Below are 26,451 nucleotides of genomic sequence, written 5' to 3'. Positions count from 1 at the left end.
GGGGCTGGCCGGTGGAACAGCACGCGGCGCACCTCCTCCCCCTGCTAACGGGCAAGGAGCAGCTGGCCGCACTACAGCTCCCCGCTGACAGCCGGCTGGTCTACGCGGACCTGCGCCGGGCCGTCCTCCAGCAAGTGGGGCGCACCCCAGAACAACAATGCCAGAGCTTCCACACTCTATGCCTAGAGGAGGTCGGCCGCCCGTTCGCGTTTGGCCAGCAACTCCGGGACGTCTGCCAGCGGTGGCTGAGGGCTGACAACCATGACACCGAGGGAATCGTCGATCTGGTGGCACTGGAGCAGTTCATCGCCCGACTTCCCAAAGGGACCGTGGAGTGTGTCCAGTGCCATCGCCCGGCATCGCTGGATCAGGCCATCGAGTTGGCGGAGGATCACTTGGTGGCTGTTCCCATGGCAGGATCGCAGATCTCCTCTTCTCCTCTCTCTCCCCCTCCACTTCTGTGTCTCGTCCTTGCCCCGTTCTTCCACCGCGGAGGCAGGGGCCGGCTCTACCCCAGCTGGCCCACCGCACCCGTGGTGCCCTCCCGTTTCCCGCTTCCGTGTCCGTCTCTCTCCCCCCTCAGGTGAGTGAGCCCCAGAGCACCAGTGTAGAGAGAGCCCGGGCCGGTTTGCTGGCGCTGCGGGGAGCCGGGGCACCTCCAGCATCAGTGCTCGGCAATGGAGGTGGGCACGGTGGTCTGGATCCCCGACACGCCAGGAACCGCCCTCGTAGGGCCGGAATGTATCGCATACCGGTGAGTGTCCAAGGGGATACGTATCAGGCTTTGGTGGACTCCGGCTGTAATCAGACCTCAATCCACCAAAGCCTGGTGCAAGACGAGGCATTAGGAGGAGCACAATTGGTGAAGGTGTTGTGTGTGCACGGGGATGTTCACAACTACCCTTTAGTGTCGGTCCACGTTCTATTTCGAGGGGAAAAATTTAGTGTAAAGGCAGCGGTTAATCCTCGCCTTACCCACTTGATAATTTTGGGGAATGATTGGCCAGGATTTCGGGCATTAATGACTCATTTAGTGAAGAGTGGGTCCTGCCATAGTTTAGCGGCGGGAGGTCCCTGTGGCGTTGGTGTCGTTGGTTCCGGAGAAGGCGGAGCTGGGGCCGGAGGTTCAAAAGGGAACATTGACATCGCTTACCTCTCCGGTCCCCTGTGGAGACCACCTCTCCCTGACCCAACTCACGGAGGTTGCCCAGTTGCAGACCGAATTTTCGGACATGTTCTCGCCCCTACCCGGCCGCACCCGCCTCATAGAACACCACAGTGAGATGCCCCCGGGGGTGGTAGTGTGTAGCCGCCCTTACAGGCTACCCGAACACAAGAAAAAGGTGGTTCGGGAAGAACTCGAGGCCATGCTCAAAATGGGCATCGTTGAGGAGTCCCACAGTGACTGGAGCAGCCCGGTGGTCTTGGTTCCCAAGGCCGAGGGGTCGGTCCGGTTCTGTGTGGACTATAGAAAAGTCAACGCGGTGTCTAAATTCGATGCGTACCCAATGCCTCGTATTGACAAGTTGCTGGATCGACTAGGCACGGCTCGCTTTTATTCGACACTGGATTTGACAAAGGGTTATTGGCAGATCCCCTTGACTCCACTATCCCGAGAAAAAACGGCCTTTTCCACACCGTTTGGCTTACACCAATTTGTCACACTTCCTTTTGGGCTGTTTGGGGCACCCGCGACTTTCCAGTGGCTTATGGACAGGGTCCTCCGCCCCCACGCCACCTATGCGGCCGCATACTTAGACGACATCATAATCTATAGTAATGACTGGCCGCAGCATCTGCAACACCTGAGGGCCGTCCTTGGGTCTCTGAGGCGAGCGGGTCTCACCGCCAACCCGAAGGAGTGTGCGATTGGGCGGGTGGAAGTACGGTTTCTCGGCTTCCACTTGGGCAATGGGCAGGTGCGTCCCCAAATTAATAAGACAGCAGCGATTGCGGCCTGCCTGAGGCCCAAGACCAAAAAGGGGGTGAGACAGTTCCTGGGGCTGGCTGGCTACTATCGTAGGTTTATACCTAAGTATTCGGACATCTCCGGCCTGCTGACTGATCTCACTAAAAAGGGGGCACCAGATCCGGTCCAGTGGACGGAGCAATGCCAGCGGGCTTTCTCTGAGGTGAAGGCTGCACTGTGTGTGGGGCCACTGTTACACTCCCCTGACTTTTCTCTCCCCTTTATTTTGCAGACGGATGCGTCGGACAGAGGGCTGGGGGCTGTTCTGTCCCAGGAGGTGGAGGGGGAGGATCGCCCTGTGCTGTACATCATCAGAAAGCTGTCGGTGCGTGAGGGGCGCTACAGCACCATAGAGAAAGAGTGCCTAGCCATCAAGTGGGTGGTCCTCGCCCTCTGCTACTACCTGCTGGGACGCCCTTTCACCCTCTGTTTGGACCACGCGCCCCTCCAGTGGCTCCACCGCATGAAGGATGCCAACACGCGGATCACCCGTTGGTATCTGGCACTCCAGTCCTTTAACTTCAAGGTGATCCACAGGCTGGGGGCGCAGATGGTCGTGGCAGACTTCCTCTCCCGTCGGGGGGGGGAGTCGGCTGCAGGCCAGACGGCTGGCCGGATGGCTGCCCGGCCTGAGTTGGGCGGTGGGGGTACGTGGCAGCGGGGGCATGGTCAAGCGTCGGTCTGTGACCGGAGGGCGGAGTCAGGGAAGGTAAGTGGCAGAATCACTGCACCTGATGTCAATTAACCTGTGTTTGTGTGTCTGTCCCAGTGACCGCGCCCTATATAAGGAGAGAGAGAGCAGAGGAAGGGAGCTCTCTCCCCAACCAGACGACTGATGTGTGTGTGCGCGTGTCTGTGTGGCTGGGAGATTGTGTCGACTGGAAAGTGTCACAATAAAGAGTTTTTGCAACTCAGTTCTGGCCTGCCGTACTTCTGTGCTTATATATTCTTAAGTGTAAATAACCTGTTTCTCATCTAGATATTCCTGCAGCTTCTCGGCTCGGTCCAGGTACTGAGTGCACTTCTCTCGGATCTTCTGGTTTCCATCTTTCCCCTGAGGCTCACCTGAGTGCGCACACACACAAAACAGATAAAATATAGAAATTTACAAATTTACAAATATATAGAAATTTAAAGTTATGTTAAAAAAGTTAACATGCTAACTGGTGACAAATGCATCACCTGAAATCAATCATCACGACTGAAAGACCTTAACGCTAACCGATATGCTAGCATTAAGCTAGATGTGTTATGCTAACTGATGCTAACAGCACTTTCCTGGTAAACCTTCACAGAAAACATAGAAATGTCAGAAATGTAAATGTGTATCAGCGCTGAAAGATGTGCAAGCCTCTATTTCGAATCTCAGCGATGAGCCGAGTGAGATATAAACATATAAACAGGGCTAACAGTGTCACTTGTGACGTTGTGAGCTAGCTAGCTTTCTCGTATCAAGATGGCAGAATCTGTACACGTTCTATATCACGTTGCTTGTAATTGACGCGACAGTTTTCTCCATTTTTGACAAGCGATCGATTCAATTTTATCAGCACAATACACACAAAAATATCAATTGAGAGTTTGAGAGTGAGGTTTTTTTTTTTGGTGGATTGTAAAGCAGAGAAACGACTCAAGGCATCTGATTACCAAGAAAAGATGACCTCAATTATGGACGTAGCGTTAACATAAATAAAAAGCTAAATACATCGCGAGACTAGCAACGTTTGGAGAGACACAGTAGATTGTATCATTTATACAGTCCACTGTGCCATTGCTCATATATAAAAAGTGTGAAATGTGGTCGGTTTTACTGCAGCCAATCACAAGCCTTCTAATTTGCATGTTGAGGTCACAGTAATCGCACTTCTATAAAACCGTGGCACTTAAAAGAGAAATCCATCCTGAACTAGTTATTAATCTTGAGAATTAACACGAGATCCTTCAGGGCGTCCAAGATTTATGATGAACGTTTTTCTTGGTTGAACTTCTTTGGTTAACGAACGGCTTCCTACACTACCCACAATGCCACACTAGCTGCTGATAGCGGTGCAGTTCAACAGGGATTTAACCGTCGCGATCATCTCAACCTGATGCAGCGACACTTTAGTCCTTAAAGCCTATCCGAGTCTCTCGCCTCGTCATCTGTAAACAGATCAGCTTCCAAAACCTGTTTTGTTTTTTTTTAATGCTGTGTGAGAAATGAAATATGTTTGAGATTGTGGAAATCTTTTCCACAAACAGCGTCCAGTCCAGAGGAAAGAATCGCAGCATGAATTCACGTACGTTTTACGATGTGCAGAAAATACTTCACAGCATGCTTGTAGTTTTTGATGGCCTCCTCGTAATTCCCCGCATCGTCCTCCTGGGAGGCTTTGGTGGCGATCGCGATGGCTTTCTGAGAGAGACAGAGCACATATCAGAGAAAGGAAGAATTTTTGTCCGGATCCAATACCTGGACCAGGATACAATCACTGGATACTTGAAACATTATTCCTTGAGTCCGAGATGGTGCCACGCCAACGAGCAGGACGAGTACACTCTGAGAAAATAAAGTGCATTATTGTACCTTTAGAGGTACAATGGCTTGTCACTGAGGCAGGGGTTCTCAACCTTTTCTGCTTTAAGGCCCATCTATTCATACTTGTAACGAGTCGGGGCCCATTAAAAAAGAACCGCAATTATTTTTGGCTCATCTGTTCTATTAGAATCTAATAATCTATTGTAAAGTGTATTAATGGGATGCAACATCACTCCCTGGTACAGGTGGGAGCTCAGGAATCAAATCAATAAAAAAAAAATTTTTTTTAATTGTAGGTGTTGTACAACCCCAATTCCAAAAAAGTTGGGACAAAGTACAAATTGCAAATAAAAATGGAATGCAATGATGTGGAAGTTTCAAAATTCCATATTTTATTCAGAATAGAACATAGATGACATATCAAATGTTTAAACTGAGAAAATGTATCATTTAAAGAGAGAAATTAGGTGATTTTAAATTTCATGACAACAACATCTCAAAAAAGTTGGGACAAGGCCATGTTTCCCACTGTGAGACATCCCCTTTTCTCTTTACAACAGTCTGTAAACGTCTGGGGACTGAGGAGACAAGTTGCTCAAGTTTAGGGAGAGGAATGTTAACCCATTCTTGTCTAATGTAGGATTCGAGTTGCTCAGCTGTCTTGGGTCTTTTTTGTCGTATCTTCCGTTTTATGATGCGCCAAATGTTTTCTATGGGTGAAAGATCTGGACTGCAGGCTGGCCAGTTCAGTACCCGGACCCTTCTTCTACGCAGCCATGATGCTGTAATTGATGCAGTATGTGGTTTGGCATTGTCATGTTGGAAAATGCAAGGTCTTCCCTGAAAGAGACGTCGTCTGGATGGGAGCATATGTTGCTCTAGAACCTGGATATACCTTTCAGCATTGATGGTGTCTTTCCAGATGTGTAAGCTGCCCATGCCACATGCACTAATGCAACCCCATACCATCAGAGATGCAGGCTTCTGAACTGAGCGCTGATAACAACTCGGGTCGTCCTTCTCCTCTTTAGTCCGAATGACACGGCGTCCCTGATTTCCATAAAGAACTTCAAATTTTGATTCGTCTGACCACAGAACAGTTTTCCACTTTGCCACAATCCATTTTAAATGAGCCTTGGCCCAGAGAAGACGTCTGCGCTTCTGGATCGTGTTTAGATACGGCTTCTTCTTTGAACTATAGAGTTTTAGCTGGCGACGGCGGATGGCACGGTGAATTGTGTTCACAAATAATGTTCTCTGGAAATATTCCTGAGCCCATTTTGTGATTTCCAATACAGAAGCATGCCTGTATGTGATGCAGTGCCGTCTAAGGGCCCGAAGATCACGGGCACCCAGTATGGTTTTCCGGCTTTGACCCTTACGCACAGAGATTCTTCCAGATTCTCTGAATCTCTTGATGATATTATGCACTGTAGATGATGATATGTTCAAACTCTTTGCAATTTTACACTGTCGAACTCCTTTCTGATATTGCTCCACTATTTGTCGGCGCAGAATTAGGGGGATTGGTGATCCTCTTCCCATCTTTACTTCTGAGAGCCGCTGCCACTCCAAGGTGCTCTTTTTATACCCAGTCATGTTAATGACCTATTGCCAATTGACCTAATGAGTTGCAGTTTGGTCCTCCAGCTGTTCCTTTTTTGTCCCTTTAACTTTTCCAGCCTCTTATTGTCCCTGTCCCAACTTTGAGATGTTGCTGTCATGAAATTTCAAAATGTCTCACTTTCGACATTTGATATGTTGTCTATGTTCTATTGTGAATACAATATCAGTTTTTGAGATTTGTAAATTATTGCATTCCATTTTTATTTACAATTTGTACTTTGTCCCAACTTTTTTGGAATCGGGGTTGTACAATATCAGTCGACATTTTTTTTTTGGGTTCGAGTAATGACATGTGACCATTGACCTGGATTTTCATGTGGTTACGATGTCAATTGTTGACATTTATTGGTAAACTCCAAAACTAGAAATTGATACAAACAACGAATGATTAACAAAATGTGATCTACGAAAATATTTAGAAAGTGGGTAGAAAGTGGAACAAAAAGATTTTCTGACGCAGGTTAAACATTATCAGTTCATTTTTGAATTTTTTTTTTACAAACATTAGAATTACTTCCTTATTTACGTAAACACCGACATTGAGATATTTATATAAAATATATTTTGGACTAAATACAAGTCTATGTAAAACAAATTTTAAACAAACTATTTTTTTTTAACTTAACACTACATACTGATTTTTTAAAAAATAAACAAAATCATCTGGATGTCGATAATTGTGGAATGGTGTCGATAACTGTGGACAAAGGTGTTGATAATTGTGGAACGATGTCACATGATCTGATACATTAAGTAATTGGGAATCAACTCTTCCTCCCCCGCCAGTGGAAATTTGAGTAATTATTCATGCACAATTTACGTATTGAAAGTATTTTCTACTTTTGCAACGGCTAAAGATCGTTAAAGTGATGATAACTGTAGCCGCTCTCGCTAAATTTGACATTAGTAGAATAAATTTGATCCTACTGTAGCTGGAACTAAATACAAAGACAATAGTTATGCTGACTATTAATTAACTTAATGTGAAGGTAATTAACAGATAATCAACAGATTTAAGGTTTAAGACTGTGTTTATTTTTATTTTATATTTGTAATTATTTGTATCTGTATATGAATGACCCCACCAGCTCTGCTGATCAACTTATTGTTTTTAAATAAAGTTATTAATTCATTCATTCATTATGAGTTGGAAAATTATCCATTCGTTGAGTTCCCCGACATCTCAGACGACCTGGTGCTGCAGACATTGTTCTACACGGACACACAGATGAAAACCTGGAAGAGCCTGGAGGAGAACAACTTTATACGTGTCTGGGTTAAAGATCTGGGGATCAGGACACTACAAGATAAATCCTGTATCGTTTTTGCCCGGGTAAATAGGAGTTTCTGGGCTTTTTGTACACGTCTTTGAGAAAGTTGCTAGGATGCTACAAGTTTTAGTACCGGGTGGAAACAAACCACAGCCACTTGATTCTCAATCCTCCTTGCTCTTCTCTTCCAGCAGGCATCACAGATCCATAGAATTTACCCTCAAATGTATTTATTTATTCTGCCCACTGTGCTCTCTTGGTGTGCATGCACGTGTGGGTGAAATGTGACAAAATTAAAGCTTCTTGTTCTTAATTTACCCACAAATGTATTTATTCCACTTGCAAAGTGTTCAGGAAACCAGCTACCGGATTTGGGACACTACGACATCCTGAACTATTTAGTATTTGGCTTCAAACTTGAAAAAATTTCTGGCCTGCGGCCCAGTGGTTGAAAAACACTGGTCTAAGTTATTAATTTGTGCCCTTTGTATACTGTTTAGGACAGTGGCGGCTGGTAGTCTTTCAAACAGGGGAGGCTGGTCGGTTACAATATTTCCAGATTTTAAAAGAAAAAAACACATCAGTTTTGCCCATACTCTTGCCTCTGATCTGGCTGATTGTTGGCAGGGTCACAAACTGTGAAATAACAGGTTCTTTTGGCCCATTAGCCTACTGTCCAATATACATGATGGTGGTGTTGGGGGGGTATATTTTAACATTTTATATTTTAAAATTGTGGCATGTTGTTTAAAAATTGATCATTATTGAAAGCAGCTCTTTGTCAGGAACCTCAGCAGTAACAGCAGAGTGTTCTGGAATAGGCACAAGCACTGACCTTGGGGAGCCAAACATAGAGCTGGGTGCCACACATTTCATTCAATGACACTTTCCCTATATTTTACTTATTTTGACTGAGAAATGTTTTATTGACAATTTTGATAACCCTTCACTTTTAATCCAGGTCTGTAGTGTGAAATGTTCTCGGCTGTGTTTTTGTTTAAAAATGTTTTCCAAATTGTAGCTGTGTTTAATTCATATCCAGAGAAATATATATTCCAATATAATATACTCAGCATAAACATTTTAAATAGATTCTATATTTTTGGTCCATCCATGACATATTACTAAAGTAGCCTATTTACTGTTGTTGATGTGGGTCACTTGCTGTTAGCCAATTCACTTTCTCGTACCAGGAGAGCTGAAAGGAACGAGTATTATTCCCGACCTTTTTCACCAAGTCAATTTGAGGCGTTGGTCTACCCTGCTCTTTAATTTTAATTTTTTCCTCGAAAGGAAGACTGGCAAATGGCTTCGCCAAAATTAAATCAGCAATGCTTGGCATCCGTGCGCAGCTTTCTTGCTAGCTGACTAGCCCCCTCAAGGTCAAGTTCAGTCACTCAAATAAAGGAAATTTCTGGAACTAAGATAGCAAACTTGACAACACTATATTTACACTTTATTTACAATGAAAATATATACAAACTAAAAAAGCTGGTAGAAACCGTATGTAATGAATGAAATCGAGATGTAAGCTGATCTCTTACAATACACCACAGCACTCGCGAATCCGCATGGGACTGAACTGAAATTCACCGCTGCCTGTCTATATTTGAAACGAGCTGTCAATCAAAGAAAATATCCGGCCGCTTTCACCAATCACCAGTCTCCTCGCGGAAACCTTTGCCATGTCCCTCCCACTGTGAGGCTGGGAGTCCGTGGGACTCCGTGGGCGGGCGTTTTCGCAGTATTTGTCCAATAACCGTCTTGCATTTTGAGATTGAAAAGCGCATAGCTCCCAAATGCCATTGAAGTCCACTGAGGCTGGGCTGCATCGCGCTGTCACGAGGGGGAAAACCTCACGCACACATTAGGTGAACTGGGGAAAGTTATAAGGGAATGATTTCGCACTGTAGTTGGGTTGAGCACATATATTTCTATGATTCTGGATCTGAAATAGCAATGTTATAAGGTCGGCTATAACATAAGCCTAGCGCAATTCGTCCTACACGATGTTCGTCATTTTTAGAGGAGGCTGAGCCTCCCTTGTTGTCTTAGAGCACTCGCCCGTGGTTTAGGAACATATATGTACCTTTTTGGCCTTAAATATAGTTACTGACAAACATAGTCACGTTGAGGCCCAATAATGAGCCCTAAGGAGTACAGTTGTGCAGATTGTACCTTGGGGTACAGAAATGGACTCCTACTGTACCCCTATTTCTAACAGCGTGATACCATTATTGGTGAAAGAGTGTGTGATGCCGTGCAGTGGACTGGTAAGCTTAAAATCCAGGGTGGATTTTAAGCTTAAACACCAAATCGAGTCGTCCATCAGCTGATAGCCGATGAGGCGTGTAGCACCGAGTTGGCTATAAGCCGTGTACGACGAGATTGAGTGGAATAACTGTTTTATTTGATCGATAAAAACTTCATACGAAACATCTGACAAAATCATTTCCACGTAGAATGTAAACAAACCGGCAAAATGACGGGCGCAATTTGTGGAAAATGCGAAAATATTACTGAAATTCTTGAAAAAAAAAAAAGTGTATATATATGGGTCTGTCTCAGAAACTGGGTACTGTGGGGGTCCCCCACTAAATATACTCGCAGTCAAACTAGACGGTTTTGAATGGTGATGTTGGTTTTAATTTGAAATAAAATGATGAAAGAAATCCAGATAAAACTAAATCTTTGATGTGAATATTAAGAATTTGGCAAAAAATTCTGCAAATTTGTGGAAAAATGTCGGCTTGATCTGGGGCATGATAAACGGTCGACTACATCGCGTTCCCTTAAAAAGGCTGTAGTCCACTGAAAAGTCTACAGTTATCACTGATTGTATTTTAAGTCGTAACTTTATACACCTAAGGATTGGTGCGCTCGCAGAATAATCATAACCGTAATAAAACATCACGCAAAATATTTCATCGCCGTCGTAACTCCGTTTTCCGCAAACCCAAAACCAATACGATCGTGTGTTTTGATCTAAACAGAAAGCCTCAGGGTTGAGGTCACGACCTCACCAAAAGTAGTAACTTAAAATCACTACGCCGTATAAAAATTTAGTTATAAATCTGCGATTTTGTTTTTTAAAACGGAAGCTGAAAGTTAGGTATGGAATACGTTTCTTACAGAATATGTTACGATGGTAGCTGGTCTTGTATGAATTTCGGAGCTATAAAATGAGTTGCAGTCTATTTTTTACCGTAGCGTGTTATTTGTGCGCGGGGAAGGACACACATTAACAATTTGCATGTGTCGAATGGAATTTTCCACTCCAGCAGGTAGAAGTTGATCGCGCTTCCATTTGCGGTCTCTCTGTTACGCGGGTGATCTGTTCGGACGTTATCGCTGAAAAGGTGAGTTTCGACAGTTTTATTTTGTTTTAGTCTTGCAGTATAAGGCAATAGAATGTTTCTTTTTCATCTTACTTTCATATTTCGTAGCGTTTGCGTATTTTTGGCCAATATTTTGCAGCCATGGTCGATTTAGATTGAACTTTTGATAGAATCTACAGCCAGTCATTTTGCCCTGTTGCTCGCGCGCCGCAGCAGAGACCCGCGCGACCTTCAGCCGGTCCAGTCGCTGTTCTTTTACCACCGCCGTTATTCTCATTTTTCCATTGTGTCCTATTTCGCCATATCAAATACCCAAAATGTCTCATATTATTCATATTTAAGTGAATAATCAATTCAGTCATCATAACTTGGCATTTTTAACCCAAGCAATCAAAAAGAGGAAATTTATTCAATATTTTCACTCATCTGTGAAGGAGGGGCTTTAATTCTTCATGATGGAGTTATTTTATATGGAAATCAATTTTACAAAAGCGTTTGAATTGGAATCCACAGTGGAGGCCAGATAAAGCAAGATGCTATCTTTATTCTTATTAAACATGACAAAAGAAACATTGAGTGTTAGGGAAATGCAAAAAAATATATAGTAAAATTAGAAAATTTATTTTTTGACCGGAATGTCCCAAATGAGAGACCAGTTTCTGAGACGGACCCATATATATATATATATATATATATATATATATATATATATATATATATATATATACACACATATATATACATATACATATATATATACACATATATATACACATATATATATATATATATATATATATATATATATATATACACACACACTTGTGTTCAAAATAATAGCAGTCCAACACAACTAACCAGATCAATCACTGTTTTTGGTGGAAATTATATTACTACATGGCAAATAATTTACCAGTAGGTGTAGTAGAGTCATAGAAAACCAACAGACCCAACATTCATGATACGCATGCTCCTGAGTCTGTGTAATCGAATAATTAAGTGAAAGGGACGTGTTCAAAATAATAGCAGCGTGGAGTTTAATTAGTGACGTCATTCATTCTGTGAAAAAACAGATGTCAGTCAGGTGGCCCTAATTTAAGGATGAAGCCAGCACATGTTGTACATTCATTTCTCTCTGAAAACCTGAGAAACATGGGTCGTTCCAGACATCGTTCAGAACAGCAGCGTGCTTTGATTAAAACGTTGATTGGAGAGCTAAAACGTATACTGTAAAGAAGTGCAGAAAATGATGGGCTGCTCGGCTAAAATGATCTCCAGTGCTTTAAAATGGACAGCAAAGCCAGAGAGACGTGGAAGAAAACAGAAGACTACCATTCGAATGGATGGAAGAATAGCCAGAATGGCAAAGACTCAGCCAATGATCAGCTCCAGGGTGATCAAAGACGGTCTGAAGTTACCTGTGAGTACTGTGACAATTAGAAGACGCCTGTGTGAAGCTAATCTATCGGCAAGAAGCTCCCGCAAAGTTCCACTGTTAAAAAAGAAGAGGATACAATTTGCTAAAGAACACATCGACTGGCCTAAAGAGAAATGGAAAAACATTTTGTGGACTGATGAAAGTAAAATTGACCCCCAAACTCAAGCCACAGTCCACTCTGAAGACAGTGAAGCATGGTGGTGCAAGCATCATGATATGGGAATGTTTCTCTTACTGTGGTGTTGGGCCCATTTATCGCATACCAGGGATCATGGATCAGTTTGCATATATCAAAATACTTGAAGAGGTCATGTTGCCTTATGCTGAAGAGGAAATGCCCTTGAAATGGGTGTTTCAACAAGACAACGACCCCAAACACACCAGTAAGCGAGCAGCATCAGGGTTCAAGACCAACAAAATGAAAGTCATGGAGTGGCCAGCCCAATCCCCAGACCTTAATCCGATAGAAAACTTGTGGGGTGACGTCAAAAATGCTGTTTCTGAGGCAAAACCAAGAAATGCAGAGGAATTGTGGAATGCTGTCAAATCATCCTGGGCTGGAATACCTGTTCACAGGCGCCAGAAGTTCTCAGAAACCGTGGTTATACAACTAAATATTAGTTTAGTGATTCACAGGAATACTAAATCCTTAAGATTTTTTCAGTTTATACGGTAAATATTTGGAGTTTGTAATGAAAAATGCAGACGCTGCTATTTTTTTGAACAGCCCAATGTTCATTTTCTGTAAAGTAATTAAAATATTCATACATTTTTCTTCATGTTTTGATGTAGAATATAATGTGCAGTGTTCCCAATGCATGGAAATAAAAACTATTCTAAGGATTTTGAGCTTTACTCACGTTTTTAAACACACTGCTATTATTCTGAACACGACTGTACGTGTGTGTGTGTATGTGTATACACACAGTCTTACCATCGAATACTTGCATTCCATTAAAAAAAAAAAAAATTTCAGGGTTTTGTTTTCGAGTAGTTTTTATTTTGTCCTCGGTTGCTTCAGCAACACGCTCCACCATTTTGTTTTTCTCTACCTCACGGTATATGAGCTGATATCCTAGTAGTAGAGTAACCAATCAGAGCGTGCGATTGCTCATATCCAGTGACTGTGGATCGAATAATATGGTATAGTCTCCTTTCTTTAGAAAGTACAGTAGGGTTTAATGGTACCAAGTGATTATCCCCAGAACAAGCAGTTCAGTTGCTTGTGTGACGAGAAATATTAGCATATAGCACGTTTAGAATTTTTTCTTTTGGTATAATTATACAGGAATGAAAATAAAACCTCCTGCACCTCCAGAATATCATTAATCAGGTGTGTGAGCACCTACCTGTAAGTTCGTGGGCTCCATCGTACGCCGTGATCATGAATGAGTCTCTGAAGGCATGGTGAAGCAGAAGTTGTGTGAGCTCGTGTGTTTATGTTCACTCTGACCTGTAACACCCTTCAGGCGTGAGAACAATGCGGAAGTCTCTCTCTCTCTCTCTCTCTCTCTCTCTCTCACACACCTGGTGAGTAAGGTTCATAAATATCCACCCAAGCCGGTGGCACGGATTTCAGCTGCCTTTCAGTTTCTAAACATGACGTCATTATCCAGGCTGTACATCACGTCATTCTGCGTCGTATAATACACATTTACTGTAGGTTGCTCAAAAACCTAGAAGTAAAATCATAAGAAGCTTGTTTTTCATCATTTTTTTAATAATCAATTAACAAAATAAAGAAGGAAGGAGCAAATAAGTAAAAACATCATTAAAGTGAAGTCAGTAAACAAACCACTAATTACATAAAATCAATGATCGTCCAATCACAGATCGGCGACGTCGGTCCCGCCTTCGCACTTCTCTGTTCTTCGTCTTCCATCTGAAACAGCTTCCATGACGTCGTCTCACCATCGCCATTTAGTTCGACGACTTCTTTCCAGAAGAAATCGACGATACTCTGTTATTTTCTATTCGGATTATACTCTCCCGCTTTATTATATCCTAAATTAAATCCGTCAGCGGATATGCAAATGACTCTGATGTCATCTAGCTACGTTTTAGCTACTTTTATTTTCTCTCATGACAAATTAAAATGTTGCCGATGTGAATTTACGTGACGGGTTCCAAACTCCAAACAAACTCCCGATCCTCGATTAAAGAACTCGTCCAGCTTACGGAAAATAGATTTCGCAATTTCAGAGATTTGGACGATTAATCCAATCTCTGGACCTTTTTTGCGCTCCGGAAACGTTTCTTCTGTTCTTCAGTTGTCCAGTTCTGTAGAGTCTCATCGACACTCCAGTGTGGTTTTCTGCATCAAAGTACACACATTGTGAGATGCTTTTCTGCTCAGCGTGTTTGTAAAGAGTGGTTATTTACATTTCCGGAACCTCTGCGTCAGCTCAAAGCAGCCTGGCTGTTCTGCAACAAGGTGTGAGCACAAGCCAGATGCTTTAATTCTTCTCTCTCTCTCTCTCTCTCTAAAAGAAATCTGCTTTCTAGAAAGTTTCTCTGCGATGTTTCGGTACGTTAAAATCAGACGCTGTTAACGACTTTCACATCACTGAGAGTCGGGACTTTCTGCGCACGCCACGTTCCAGAATTCATTCAGATACAGCAAACAAGCAGTGATGTAAAATATTTTATTTTTTTTTCTGTAAATGTTCCTAAATTCAGTTCCTTGAATACCAAACCCTATAATCGCTCTGTGTACTTCAAAAGGCTTCATTTTTCCAAAACTGTTGAGACCTACTATACAGCGGAGGGGGGAAAAAAACACCACCGGGAAAAGGTTGACGTATTTTACAAGACAAGAAAAATATTCAGGAAACAATTTTTTTTTCATACAGCTGTTCAAAATATATACAACTGAGTCTTTCTGGAAAAACAAACAAACAAACAAACAAAAAAAAAGAAATCATGCCCTGTACAATTTGGGGTAAAACTGGGTAGTTTGTGTACAAGAGAGAAGAAAGAAAGAGTTTCAAAATGACTTTTTTTTTTTTTTTAACCCCCCAAAAGTGTGAAATGTGAACAGGACAAAATGTTACTGGCGTGTGCCGATAATCGATTATAAATTATATCATGAAATATCATTAGGTACTGATATAACAGACACTTGAAAATATCGTCAGCTTCCGTCGGCACAAAAACGGCAGATTTTCCGCAAACCATCCAATTCTGACGAGACGATAATTCCGAGCGTGATCTGTATGTACAATTAAAAAGGGAAAAAAAACCCCCAGAACAACTCCTGATTATGTTATTTCACAAACCAGACTGATCGTGATCTCTTTTTGGTAATGTGTTATGTAAAAGCGAGCTCCGTAACAACTTCATGGCACATGCATAAGTAACTGAACAGCAGCTATAGAATAACGTACGCATAGATGTGTGTGTATATATAGATATGCGCAGATAAATAAAAATAAACCAAGTTATTTGACTCACGGGAATCTTTTCCTGACAACTGTTTCATTTAAAAAAAAAAGCCCGCAGAAAAATGTCCTTCACGTTCGTATCGCGCCACTTCATCGTGCGTAGAAACGTTATCGTCATGTTAGTCATCAGCTAGCTTATTATCGGTGTCTACGTTACCTGGTTGCCTAGTAACAGCTTTTAAAAACATTCTCATCTTATGTGGCGCTTGCGTTACTTCATATCTAAAACGTATTTAGCGCGACATGATCTATAAACGTGCGATTCGCGGCTTATGCATGTGTCACGAAGTCCTTACGAAGGTCCGCTTTAGTGTAACACCTAATCCCCTCCCCCGAAAAAAAAAAGTGGTCAGAATGAATCACGAAATCACTACGATACCATACAGAGAAAATACTTATCGAAATTCCTTTGCAATTCTGTACAGAATAGTCGTTTAAAATAAGCTCTGAGACGGAGAACAGGTGCGTCCGCATTATTAAATTATCATCTTTTTTTTTTTTTTTAAAAGAAGGAGGAAACGAAACAAAAAAACAAAGCACATCTAAAAACATCGATATGAATAAGGTAGTATTTGGTCGATCGTCATTCCAATATTTTTCATTTATGTACATTTTATTTACAGACGTAACAGAATCTCTTCATACTGTTCGCAGTCTCTGGTTTGTTTTCATTTCTTGAGTTTTTTTTCTTTCGTTTTTTTCTTTTTTAAATCTATCACATCATGAATAAAAACAGGCGCACTCATTCACTCACACTGTAATAAATACAAAAACACAATTTTTTTCTTTTACACGCACACGCACGCACGAAAAATAAAGAGCAAAACAAAAACAACCGAGGATTAAAACCAACTCATGGAATCAAGTATTTGTCTTTTTGTTTCTCCACGAGTTTCATCTGTTTTCTTCTTCTTCTTCTTAGTGCAAGTTACTTTTCCCCCCCTTTGTGGAAGTCCGTACATTCTTCGTTCAGTGATGTTCTACGTTACAGTTGCGGATTGCTCCGCCCACTTACTTTTTCAACCAATAAGGCATAACCGGTACAGTGATCGCGATCACTCTCGCCCTCACTCTCGCTCTTGTCTTTCGCATCTCATTCGCTGGTGAAATTTTCCCCTTCACTCACTCTCTCACACACGCACACACACACGCGCGTGCACACATGGCACATGCAGGTTAAACCGAACCTCCTCCAGAGAATGATGCAAATGGCTCGAACACAAACGTGTTTTCCTCTTGATTTCCACAAAAAGATCCTCGTCGCTGTCGAATCTTTTTGCTTGCTTTCTTCCTTCCTTCCCGCCTTCAGTGTCTCGGCGCCGCTGAGTTTCAGGAACGTCCAGCAGCTCCTCTCCCTGCTCCTGTTGTTTGTTTGTTTAATGTACTTTAGTTCATCCACTTGCGGCAGTTTGCTGCCCCACACAGACACGCGACCTTGCTGTGGTTGTCCACCAGAGCCAGTCTGTAATCGTAGCACAGCTTAAAAAACAAAACAAAACACAGCAGCACTGTTAAAGGAAAGCATAATCTGTGCACAACAGAATAAAACTGCTCTAGATGCCCAAATCAAAGCGTGCTGGTATATATATACACACACACACACGTTCAAAAGTTTGGGGTCACTTTGAAATGTCCTTATTTTTGAAAGAAAAGCACTGATCTTTTCAATGAAGATCACTTTAAACTAGGGCTGTAAGAATATGTGTATCGAAATCGCGATACGCAGAGCCACGATCCGTGTCGCGATACAAGAAGGCAGAATCGCGGTACACCCTTTCAAACTTCTCCTCAGCCCAAAAACAGAGGCGCTTCCAAACTTCAATTTATGAATACTTTACTTTTTATTTAAATTACATTTTAAACTTACTTAAATTACTTTTATTTTTTTATAATCTATTAGTAAGTCGTTTTTTCGCCGACCTGCGACAATCTTCTGCGAGTCACGCAACGTCCACACTCGCCACTGGCAGAGCATTCATTTCTTTTAAGCGGTCGCCATTCTGGTTGCGACGCGGGGAGCGAATCTGTAAACAAGCAGCTCATTGGCTGGCTAGGTGTGCCACAAGCCAATCACAATCACTTGACTGGAAAGGCATGCAGTGTTGCCAGATTGGGCAGGTTTAGGTGCTTTTTGGCTGGTTTTGAACATATTTTGGGGTGGAAAACGTTAGCAGTATCTGGCAACACTGAAGGCATGTCTGCTTGGGCGGAAGCCTTCTGCGGCAGTTACATTTTGACACGCGAGCAATGTTTCACCATAAAAATTCCGTAATTTCCATCTGTTTTCCGCGATCACAGAAAATCATTGGCCCTATGAGAGTGAGACAGTGACAGAGCCCCCCCCAAAAAAAAAAATCTTAACGGATTTACACAATTTGGAAAAATGACTTTTTCAGAAACGAAAAAAAAAACAGAGCTTCCGGCTCAACAGTATTATTTTGAGAAATAAAACAATCTTTGGATATACATTTGTTCATTTTTGCATACAGATTACTCATTCTCTGCAGTGGTCTGAATTATCTGTTATTAAATAGTTAATGTAAGTAAGTAAGTAAATGTTAAGTCAAATTTACTACTTTAAAAAAACATTTAAAAAAAAAATCGTGGGTGTATCGAATCGTGGGTCAAAAATCGCGATACGAATCGAATCATGAGTTGGGCGTATCGTTACAGCCCTACTTTAAACTAATCAGAAATCCCCTCTATACATTGCTAATGTGGTAAATGACTATTCTAGCTGCAAATGTCTGGTTTTTGGTGCAATATCTCCATAGGTGTATAGAGGCCCATTTCCAGCAACTCTCACTCCAGTGTTCTAATGGTACAATGTGTTTGCTCATTGCCTCAGAAGGCTAATGGATGATTAGAAAACCCTTGTACAATCATGTTAGCGCAGCTGAAAACAGTTGAGCTCTTTAGAGAAGCTATAAAACTGACCTTCCTTTGAGCAGATTGAGTTTCTGGAGCATCACATTTGTGGGGTCGATTAAATGCTCAAAATGGCCAGAAAAATGTCTCGACTATATTTTCTATTCATTTTACAACTTATGGTGGGAAATAAAAGTGTGACTTTTCATGGAAAACACAAAATTGTCTGGGTGACCCCAAACTTTTGAACAGTAGTGTATACAGTTGTGTTCACAATTATTCAACCCCCACTGAAATTAAGTGTTTTGGCCAGTTTGACATTGATTTTGATCATTTCAGTCATCTTATTTACAATTAAATCAAAGAGGCACTTGTAAATTAGACAAATGTAACATAACATTTATAATAAAATGACCACAAATGTCTTTTCTGTGCTCACATCATTATCAGTTTTATTCAACCCCCAAGTGACATTCATTCTTAGTACAACATCCTTTTCCAGTTATAACATCTTTCAAGTGTGAAGCGTAGCTTGACAAGTGTCTTGCAGCGACCAACGGGTATCTTAGCCCATTCTTCATGGGCAAAAGCCTCCAGTTCAGTCACATTCTTAGGCTTGCGCGCTGCAACTGCCTTCTTTAGGTCCCACCAGAGGTTCTCAATCGGATTTAAGTCTGGTGACTGCGATGGCCACTCCAGAATGTTCCAGCCCTTCATCTTCAACCATGCTCTAGTGGACTTGGATGTGTGCTTAGGATCATTGTCCTGTTGAAAGGTCCAACGTCTCCCAAGCCGCAGGTTTGTGACAGACTCCATCACATTTTCTTCCAAGATTTCCTGGTACTGAAGAGAATTCATGGTACCCTGCACACGATGAAGCTTCCCTGTACCATTAGAAGCAAAACAGCCCCAAAGCATAATTGACCCCCCGCCATGCTTCACAGTAGAGCCCTGCACTCCCGCGGGACTCGCGGGACCCACCGCAAAGCAGTGCGGGACAAATTTTGAAAGCTCATTGCGGGCGCGGGCGGGACCGGAAGTGCACACATGCGCGCGCGGGCGGGAGAGCACATATGCGGCGCGGGCGGGAGCGGTGATAAGCTGCAGTCCCGCTAACTAAAAACGTGTTTGAAATAAAATTTATAAATTATTAATTTATGTCTATCATATATAATTTGTGCTGGATATTTTATTTGGCATTAATAAAAACATTTTAAGATGCCTAAATTTGCAGAGAGAGTCAGATTGCCAGATTGAGTGAGGAATGGCATCTTAAATTTGCCATTGATCACCCTAAGGGGAAATCCTTTGATCACTCTAATGACTCGCAGTTCACATCCAGCTAGCAAGAGAACCATGAGTGAAGTGATTTACTGCTTGCGTTAGTCTACAACTCTAATGAGAGAGACAGGTTACACAGTGATGGTACGCTTGACTCAATGCTATCCCAGAAATCCTTCCTGTAATATGCAAATTTGGCTGTCCAATCAAAGGGCGGCCAAATTTGCATATTACAGGAAGGATTTCTGGGATAGCATTGAGTCAAGCCTACCGTCACTGTGTAACCTGTCTCTCTGATTAGAGTTGTAGACTAACTCAAGCAGTAAATCAATTCACTTCTCTTACTAGCTCTGCTTTGCAATTTAAAAAAAAAAATATATATATATATATATATAAAATACCATTGGTACAAAGCAAGCCCATTCACTTTATGCTGATCAGAGAATTACAATGGTTTCTCATGTGATAAAAATGTGCGATTCACGATTAAATATTTTAATTGCTTGACAGCACTAATTATTATTAGAGACACTACATGCTGAATTCAGAAACAAGGTAAATAATAACAAACGTGAACGTGAGTTGTAGATATTTATGCTCAAATCCACTCAAAGTAGGGGGCGGGGCACCATCACGCTGTGTCAAGACAAGAACTTTCCTGAGAAATAACGCGAACGTCTGCATCATGTGGGATTTGCGGGCGGGAGCGGGACAAAATATGGCAGGCGCGGGTGGGAGCGGGACTGAAAATCATAATTCTTTGCGGGCACGTGCGGGAGCGGGACTGCACAATGCGGGCGCGGGCGGGAGCGGGACTGAAAAATCCGACCCGCGCAGACCTCTACTTCACAGTAGGCAAGGTGTTCTTTTCTTCATAGGCCTGGTTCTTCCTCCTCCAAACATAGCGCTGGTCCATGGGCCCAAACAGTTCTAATTTAGTTTCATCAGTCCACAGAACACTTTCCCAAAACTTTTGTGGCTTGTCCACATGACTTTTGGCATACTGCAGTCGACTTTTCTTATTCTTTGGAGTCAGCAAGGGGGTGCGCCTGGGAGTTCTGGCATAGAGGCCGTCATTACGCAGTGTGCGCCTTATTGTCTGTGCTGAAACCTCAATGCCCACATCTGACAGATCTTTTTTCAGTTCCTCACCAGTCACACGGGGATTTTTATCCACCTGGCGCTTCAGGTAGCGCACAGCAGTCGCCGTCAGGATCTTCTTTCTGCCACGACCAGGTAGCGTTTCCACTGTGCCCTTTGCCTTGAATTTACAGATGATGCTTCCGATAGTGTCTCTTGGAATGTTTAACATTTTGGAAATCTTCTTATATCCATTGCCATTCTTGTGAAGAGAAATAACCTCTTCTCTTGTCTTCTGGGACCATTCTCTTGCCTTCACCATGTTTGTCAACACACCAGTAAATGTCTAGAAGGAGCTGAGTATCACAGTCCTTTTAAATCTGCCTAATTGGTGCTTATTATGCTTGATTGATACTCGTTGACATCCACAGGCGTTTTCAATACCTGATTGAAAACACTTGAATGAACCTCTGTTCTTAAGAGTGGTAGTCTTAAAGGGGTTGAATAATTGTGTCAATGAAGAAATCACAAAAAGGCCATTTAATACTTTATTACAAAAGCAATTGATGTCATTTTAGTTGCATTTGGTTCTTTAACAAGTCCTTGTAAGATGTCATTATGAACACAATTACAAATGTACACTGAATTCCCTAAAACCCTTTACAGCATTGGGGGTTGAATAATTTTGAACACAACTGTATGTAGATGAAAGTCTTCCGGATTTACCTGGAAATCCGGATATTTGACAAAACTCTTGAAAATCTCCGGTTTTCCGAATGGAGAACTTTATTTTTCGTGTTCCTAGACGCGGCATAATACTTCGCATCGTCCTTGCATGGGCGCGGTCCTTAAATAGCCCAAACATAGTTCATTGATTAAAGACAGGTGCTCTTTGTTAACGGTGCTCGTGCCGGAGCTCGTTAGGTGCGCCATCTTCAGGTGCGCCATCTTCAGGTGCACGAGCTAAGGCGTGCAGGACTGACACTGTTCTGCGCAAGCGCAACACGATCGCACTAGAAAGCGTGTTCGAGCTGCCAGTGTAGCTGCGGTCTTTTTAGTTGCGAATTACGAGCATTTCCTTGTGTTAATAATTCGTCATGTCAAAACAAGCAAAACTTTCCTCCTTCTTTCGACATGAAGAGAGGTCAGCAATTTATTATATATATTTTTTCCATCAAAGTTGCATTTTGTGGCTTCAAAGCTAAGTTTTAGTGCCGTTTCTAGAACACATCAAGAAAACGTGGAAGAAACAGCAATAATGGAAGAGCCGGTTTCTAAAGGCCTCTGCATGCTCTTGCGACAAGGCTTTCACAGATAGTTGTAATTTATCGTTGAGCGGGGAGTAATAGGCGTGCACGATGTTATTCACCGCTACAACGCAAGGGGGCGCGAAGTCGCGAAATCGCTAGGAGTAGTTGGTGGGTGTGGTTAGTGGAGTGTTTATCCTCCGGTTACTTATAATGACTAGAACTGGAGTCGTATAGATGTACGTACTTCCTCACTTCCTCGATCAACCGCTCTTCGTGCTGCTCCATCTTCGCTCGTGTTTTTAAAAATGGCGGTCGTGAAAACAAACCAAACCGGGAAAGTAGGGAAGCGGAAGTGCGTGTACAGCGGATGTAGAGTGGACCAATCAGAGCCCTCTTGTCTGCGACGCTGTCTGCGAGGCTTCTGCGGTGGTCACAATTTTTGGGAGGTGCGCGCAGAGCGTCTGCGAAGGTGGGGGGGCTACACAGACGCCATCTGCGACACCGTCTGTGAGGACTGCGTTGTCAGCATAAATTGGCCTTAAGCTGCCTAAAACTAGCAACGGGAATTTATTTTTTGTTACATAATGCACTCAGGCTGCCAGTCAGTGTCTCTCACACACACACACACACACACACACACACACCCTGAAAAATCCTAGCTACGCCCCTGATTTACATGAGAAATTTGGTATTCATTGGTGTGTTTAAATTTACAGACAATACGAACTAATGTAAACAATTGGCTTCAACTCGCATAAATCTGAATTGGAAATGTTTAGTTCACTTTAGCTTATGCAAACGCACAACTCTACTAAAAGATTGATAAACGAGGCTCAACGTCCCCAACATTGAAACCTGAAAGCTTTAGAAACTCTAACAGACCTTTACTTTTTAACAGCACTGTTTTGGGATTTTGCTGAGTTTACCTTCAACTGTCTGATTTTTTCCAAAAGTAATGAACTGTGCAGGAGGAAAATCACCACGTTTTCTAAACGCACCCCTGAAAATGACTCATTAACTCGGGGAATTAAATTAGATATTTTTTGACATGCTAATCATTAACGTACATGAAAGAAAAAGGCTTAAAAGTTATAACTTGTTTTAGTGAAAATAAGTACTAGAATGCAGGGGTTTGCGTGTTATGGTACGTTATTAAAATATTTTCGGGGGACGTTGCTCCCTAATCTTAATTTGACTTTCCAAAATGACATCGAGCTGATCGTTTACCACAGAAATAAACGCAGGCTTTCGCTTGCGACGGAAATATTTTTTATCTTGTCTTTACTGAATTTGGCCTAGAGTTGTTTTCAAAACCAAAGGACAGAACTTCCTTCGCGCAAGAATTCATTAGCACTGACGAGTAGCTAGATGCACAGGTGTGCGTATTATTATTATTATTATTATTATTAACTCATGTTTACGACATTTTACTTCATTTCCACTAACTGCTTCACAAAACATTCAACTTGTCAAAAGGTGAAAGAGATCATAAGTGTAAATAAATGTAAAAAATAAAGCGTAGAGTTTTCCTGTGGCGACGAATCCCGGGTCGTGGGAAAATACATAAATAAAATAAAACAAAATAATATCCCGTTTTTTAATGTTTTGTTAACAAGCGACTGATAAATGTGAAACAGTTACGCAGATACAGTGTCTTGCAAAAGTATTCATCCCCCTTGGTGTTTGTCCTGTTTTGCCGAATTCTCGTCTCGTCGTCTTCCGCTTATCCGGGACCGGGTCGCGGAGGCAGCAGTCTAAGCATGGAAGCCCAAACTTCCCTTTCCCTAGACACCTCGGCCAGAACACCGAGGCGTTCCCAGGCCAGCCGAGAGACATAGTCCCTCCAGCGTGTCCTGGGTCTTCCCCGGGGGGACATGCCTGGAACACCTCCCCAGGGAGGCGTCCAGGAGGGATCCGAAAAAGATGCCCGAGCCACCTCAGCTGATTCCTCTCGATGTGGAGGAGCAGCAGCTCTACTCTGAGCTCCTCCCGAGTGACTGTGCTTCTCACCCTAAGGGAGCGCCCAGCCACCCTGCGAAGGAAACTCATTTCGGCCACTTGTATTCGCGATCTTGTTCTTTCGGTCATTACCCAAAGCTCATGACCATAGGTGAGAGTCGGAACGTAGATCGACCGGTAAATTGATAGCTTCGCCTTTTGGCTCAGCTCCTTCTTCACCACGACGGACCGGTAAAGCGACCGCATCACTGCGGAGGCTGCACCGATCCGCCTGTCGATCTCACGCTCCATCCTTCCCTCACTTGTGAACAAGATCCTGAGATACTTAAACTCCTCCACTTGTGGCAGGACTTCTCCACCAACCTGGAGAGGGCAAGCCACCCTTTTCCAGTTGAGAACCATGGCCTCGGACTTGGAGGTGCTGATTCTCATCCCAGCCGCTTCACACTCGACTGCAAACTGCCCCAGTGCATGCTGAAGGTCCTGGTTTGAAGAAGCCAACAGGACAACATTGTCTCGTCTCGTCTTCTTCCGCTTATCCAGGGCCGGGTCGCGGAGGCAGCAGTCTAAGCATGGAAGCCCAAACTTCCCTTTCCCCAGACACCTCAGCCAGCTCCTCGGGAAGAACACCGAGGCGTTCCCAGGCCAGCCGAGAGACATAGTCCCTCCAGCGTGTCCTGGGTCTTCCCCGGGGCCTCCTCCCGGGGGGACATGCCTGGAACACCTCCCCAGGGAGGCGTCCAGGAGGCATCCGAAAAAGATGCCCGAGCCACCTCAGCTGGTTCCTCTCGATGTGGAGGAGCAGCGGCTCTACTCCGAGCTCCTCCCGAGTGACTGTGCTTCTCACCCTATCTCTAAGGGAGCGCCCAGCCACCCTGCGAAGGAAACTCATTTCAGCCGCTTGTATCCGCGATCTTGTTCTTTCTGTCATTACCCAAAGCTCGTGACCATAGGTCAACGCCAGTAAAAAGCAGAGATGAAATCCTGTGGTTCCCAAACAGGATTCCTTCCGGCCCCTGGCTGCGCCTAGAAATTCTGTCCATAAAAATTATGAACAGAACCGGTGACAAAGGGCAGCCCTGCCGGAGTCCAACATGCACTGGGAACAGGTCTGACTTACTGCCGGCAATGCGAACCAGACTCCTGCTCCGTTCGTACAGGGACCGGACAGCCCTTAGCAAAGAGCCCCGAACCCCATACTCCCGAAACACCCCCCACAGAATACCACAGGGGACACGGCTGAATGCCTTCTCCAGATCCACAAAGCACATGTGGACTGGTTGGGCAAACTCCCATGAACCCTCGAGCACCCTATGAAGGTATATTCACGATCTTGTTTTGCCGAATTATAAGCTGGAATTAAAATGGATTGTTTGGGGGGGCGTTTCCACACCATTATTGTGACACAAACAGTAATTAAGATGAAACAAGTGCTCTGAGAGCACAATATCCCCCACTGGCAACTGTGCCATAACTCTGGTAAAATGCAAATGAATTGAACAAAACTGCAATGTGCGTATTACCGACCCCCTTTCGTGAAATTCCTCCAAAAATTGTGAGAGGAGTTGATTTTAGAAGGTGAGCACCCTTCCCGGGACGGATGGGCAGACGGACATCGCCACGACACAATTCCCCTTCCGGCCTTTTGGTCAGTGGGGGATAAAAACAGAAATCTGGAGTGTGCTTAAGTATTCACCCCCTTTCTTATGAAACCCCTAAATAAGAGCGGCTCCAACCAGTTCACTTCATAAGTCCCATAATTAGTTGATTAAGATCCACCTGTGTGCAATCAAAGTGTCTTTTATATTTATGTCTTTTATATATCTCGTAATAATCTTTACAATTAGTGTGTATTAGTCCTATATTTTACGCTTAGTGTTTATTTAATGTTTATCGCTGCATCATACATCTGAGAGTCACTCAATTTCAATCTTCTGTATGTTCTGTACATATTGCAGTATTGACACTGAAGTAGACTTTGACACGATCATGATGTCTGTATGAATCAACCTGTTCTGGAAGGACCCTGACTCTGCAACACGACTAACCAAGCAACATGAGAACCAAGGAGCCTCCAAACAGGTCAGAGACAAAGTTGTGGAGAAGTATAGATCAGGGTTGGGTTATAAAAAATATCCCACACTTTGAATATCCCACAGAGCTCCATTAAATCCATTATAGCAAAATGGAAAGAATATGGCACCACTACAAACCTGACAAGAGAAGGCCCCGCCCACCAAAACTCACAGACCGGGCAAGGAGGGCATTAATCAGAGACACCAAAGATAACACTGAAGGAGCTACAAAGATCCACAGCGGAGATGGGAGTATCTGTCCATAGGACCACTTTAAGCTGTGCACTCCACAGAGTGGGCGGGGCTTTATGGAAGAGTGGCCAGAAAAAAGCCAT

The 26,451-nt window shown here is 43.1% G+C and overlaps 2 protein-coding genes across 11 annotated transcripts in view; both read right to left on the bottom strand.

Moving 5' to 3' along the window:
• The window catches only part of vps4b (vacuolar protein sorting 4 homolog B), a 51,332-nt gene extending 37,712 nt beyond the window's left edge, over positions 1-13,620 (bottom strand). Inside the window, exons 1-3 of the mRNA XM_060928309.1 lie at positions 13,510-13,620; positions 4,253-4,364; positions 2,934-3,034 (exon numbers count right to left, since the gene is read on the bottom strand). Coding sequence (XP_060784292.1) covers positions 2,934-3,034; positions 4,253-4,364; positions 13,510-13,530 — 234 coding nt within the window. The 5' untranslated portion in view covers positions 13,531-13,620. The remainder of the gene's footprint in view (positions 1-2,933; positions 3,035-4,252; positions 4,365-13,509) is intronic.
• Positions 13,621-14,791: 1,171 nt separating this feature from the next.
• Positions 14,792-26,451, bottom strand: part of kmt2cb (lysine (K)-specific methyltransferase 2Cb) — a 237,304-nt gene continuing 225,644 nt past the window's right edge. For all 10 annotated transcript variants that reach the window (XM_060928213.1, XM_060928248.1, XM_060928223.1 and 7 more), the window contains one exon: positions 14,792-17,082. In XM_060928213.1, coding sequence (XP_060784196.1) covers positions 16,990-17,082 — 93 coding nt within the window. In that variant the 3' untranslated portion in view covers positions 14,792-16,989. The remainder of the gene's footprint in view (positions 17,083-26,451) is intronic.

Source organism: Neoarius graeffei, chromosome 1, assembly GCF_027579695.1.
Source record: "Neoarius graeffei isolate fNeoGra1 chromosome 1, fNeoGra1.pri, whole genome shotgun sequence".
NCBI classification, from domain to species: Eukaryota; Metazoa; Chordata; class Actinopteri; order Siluriformes; family Ariidae; genus Neoarius; species Neoarius graeffei.
The sequence above is the reverse complement of the archived record's forward strand: the minus strand, read 5'-3'. Positions and strand labels throughout refer to the sequence as shown.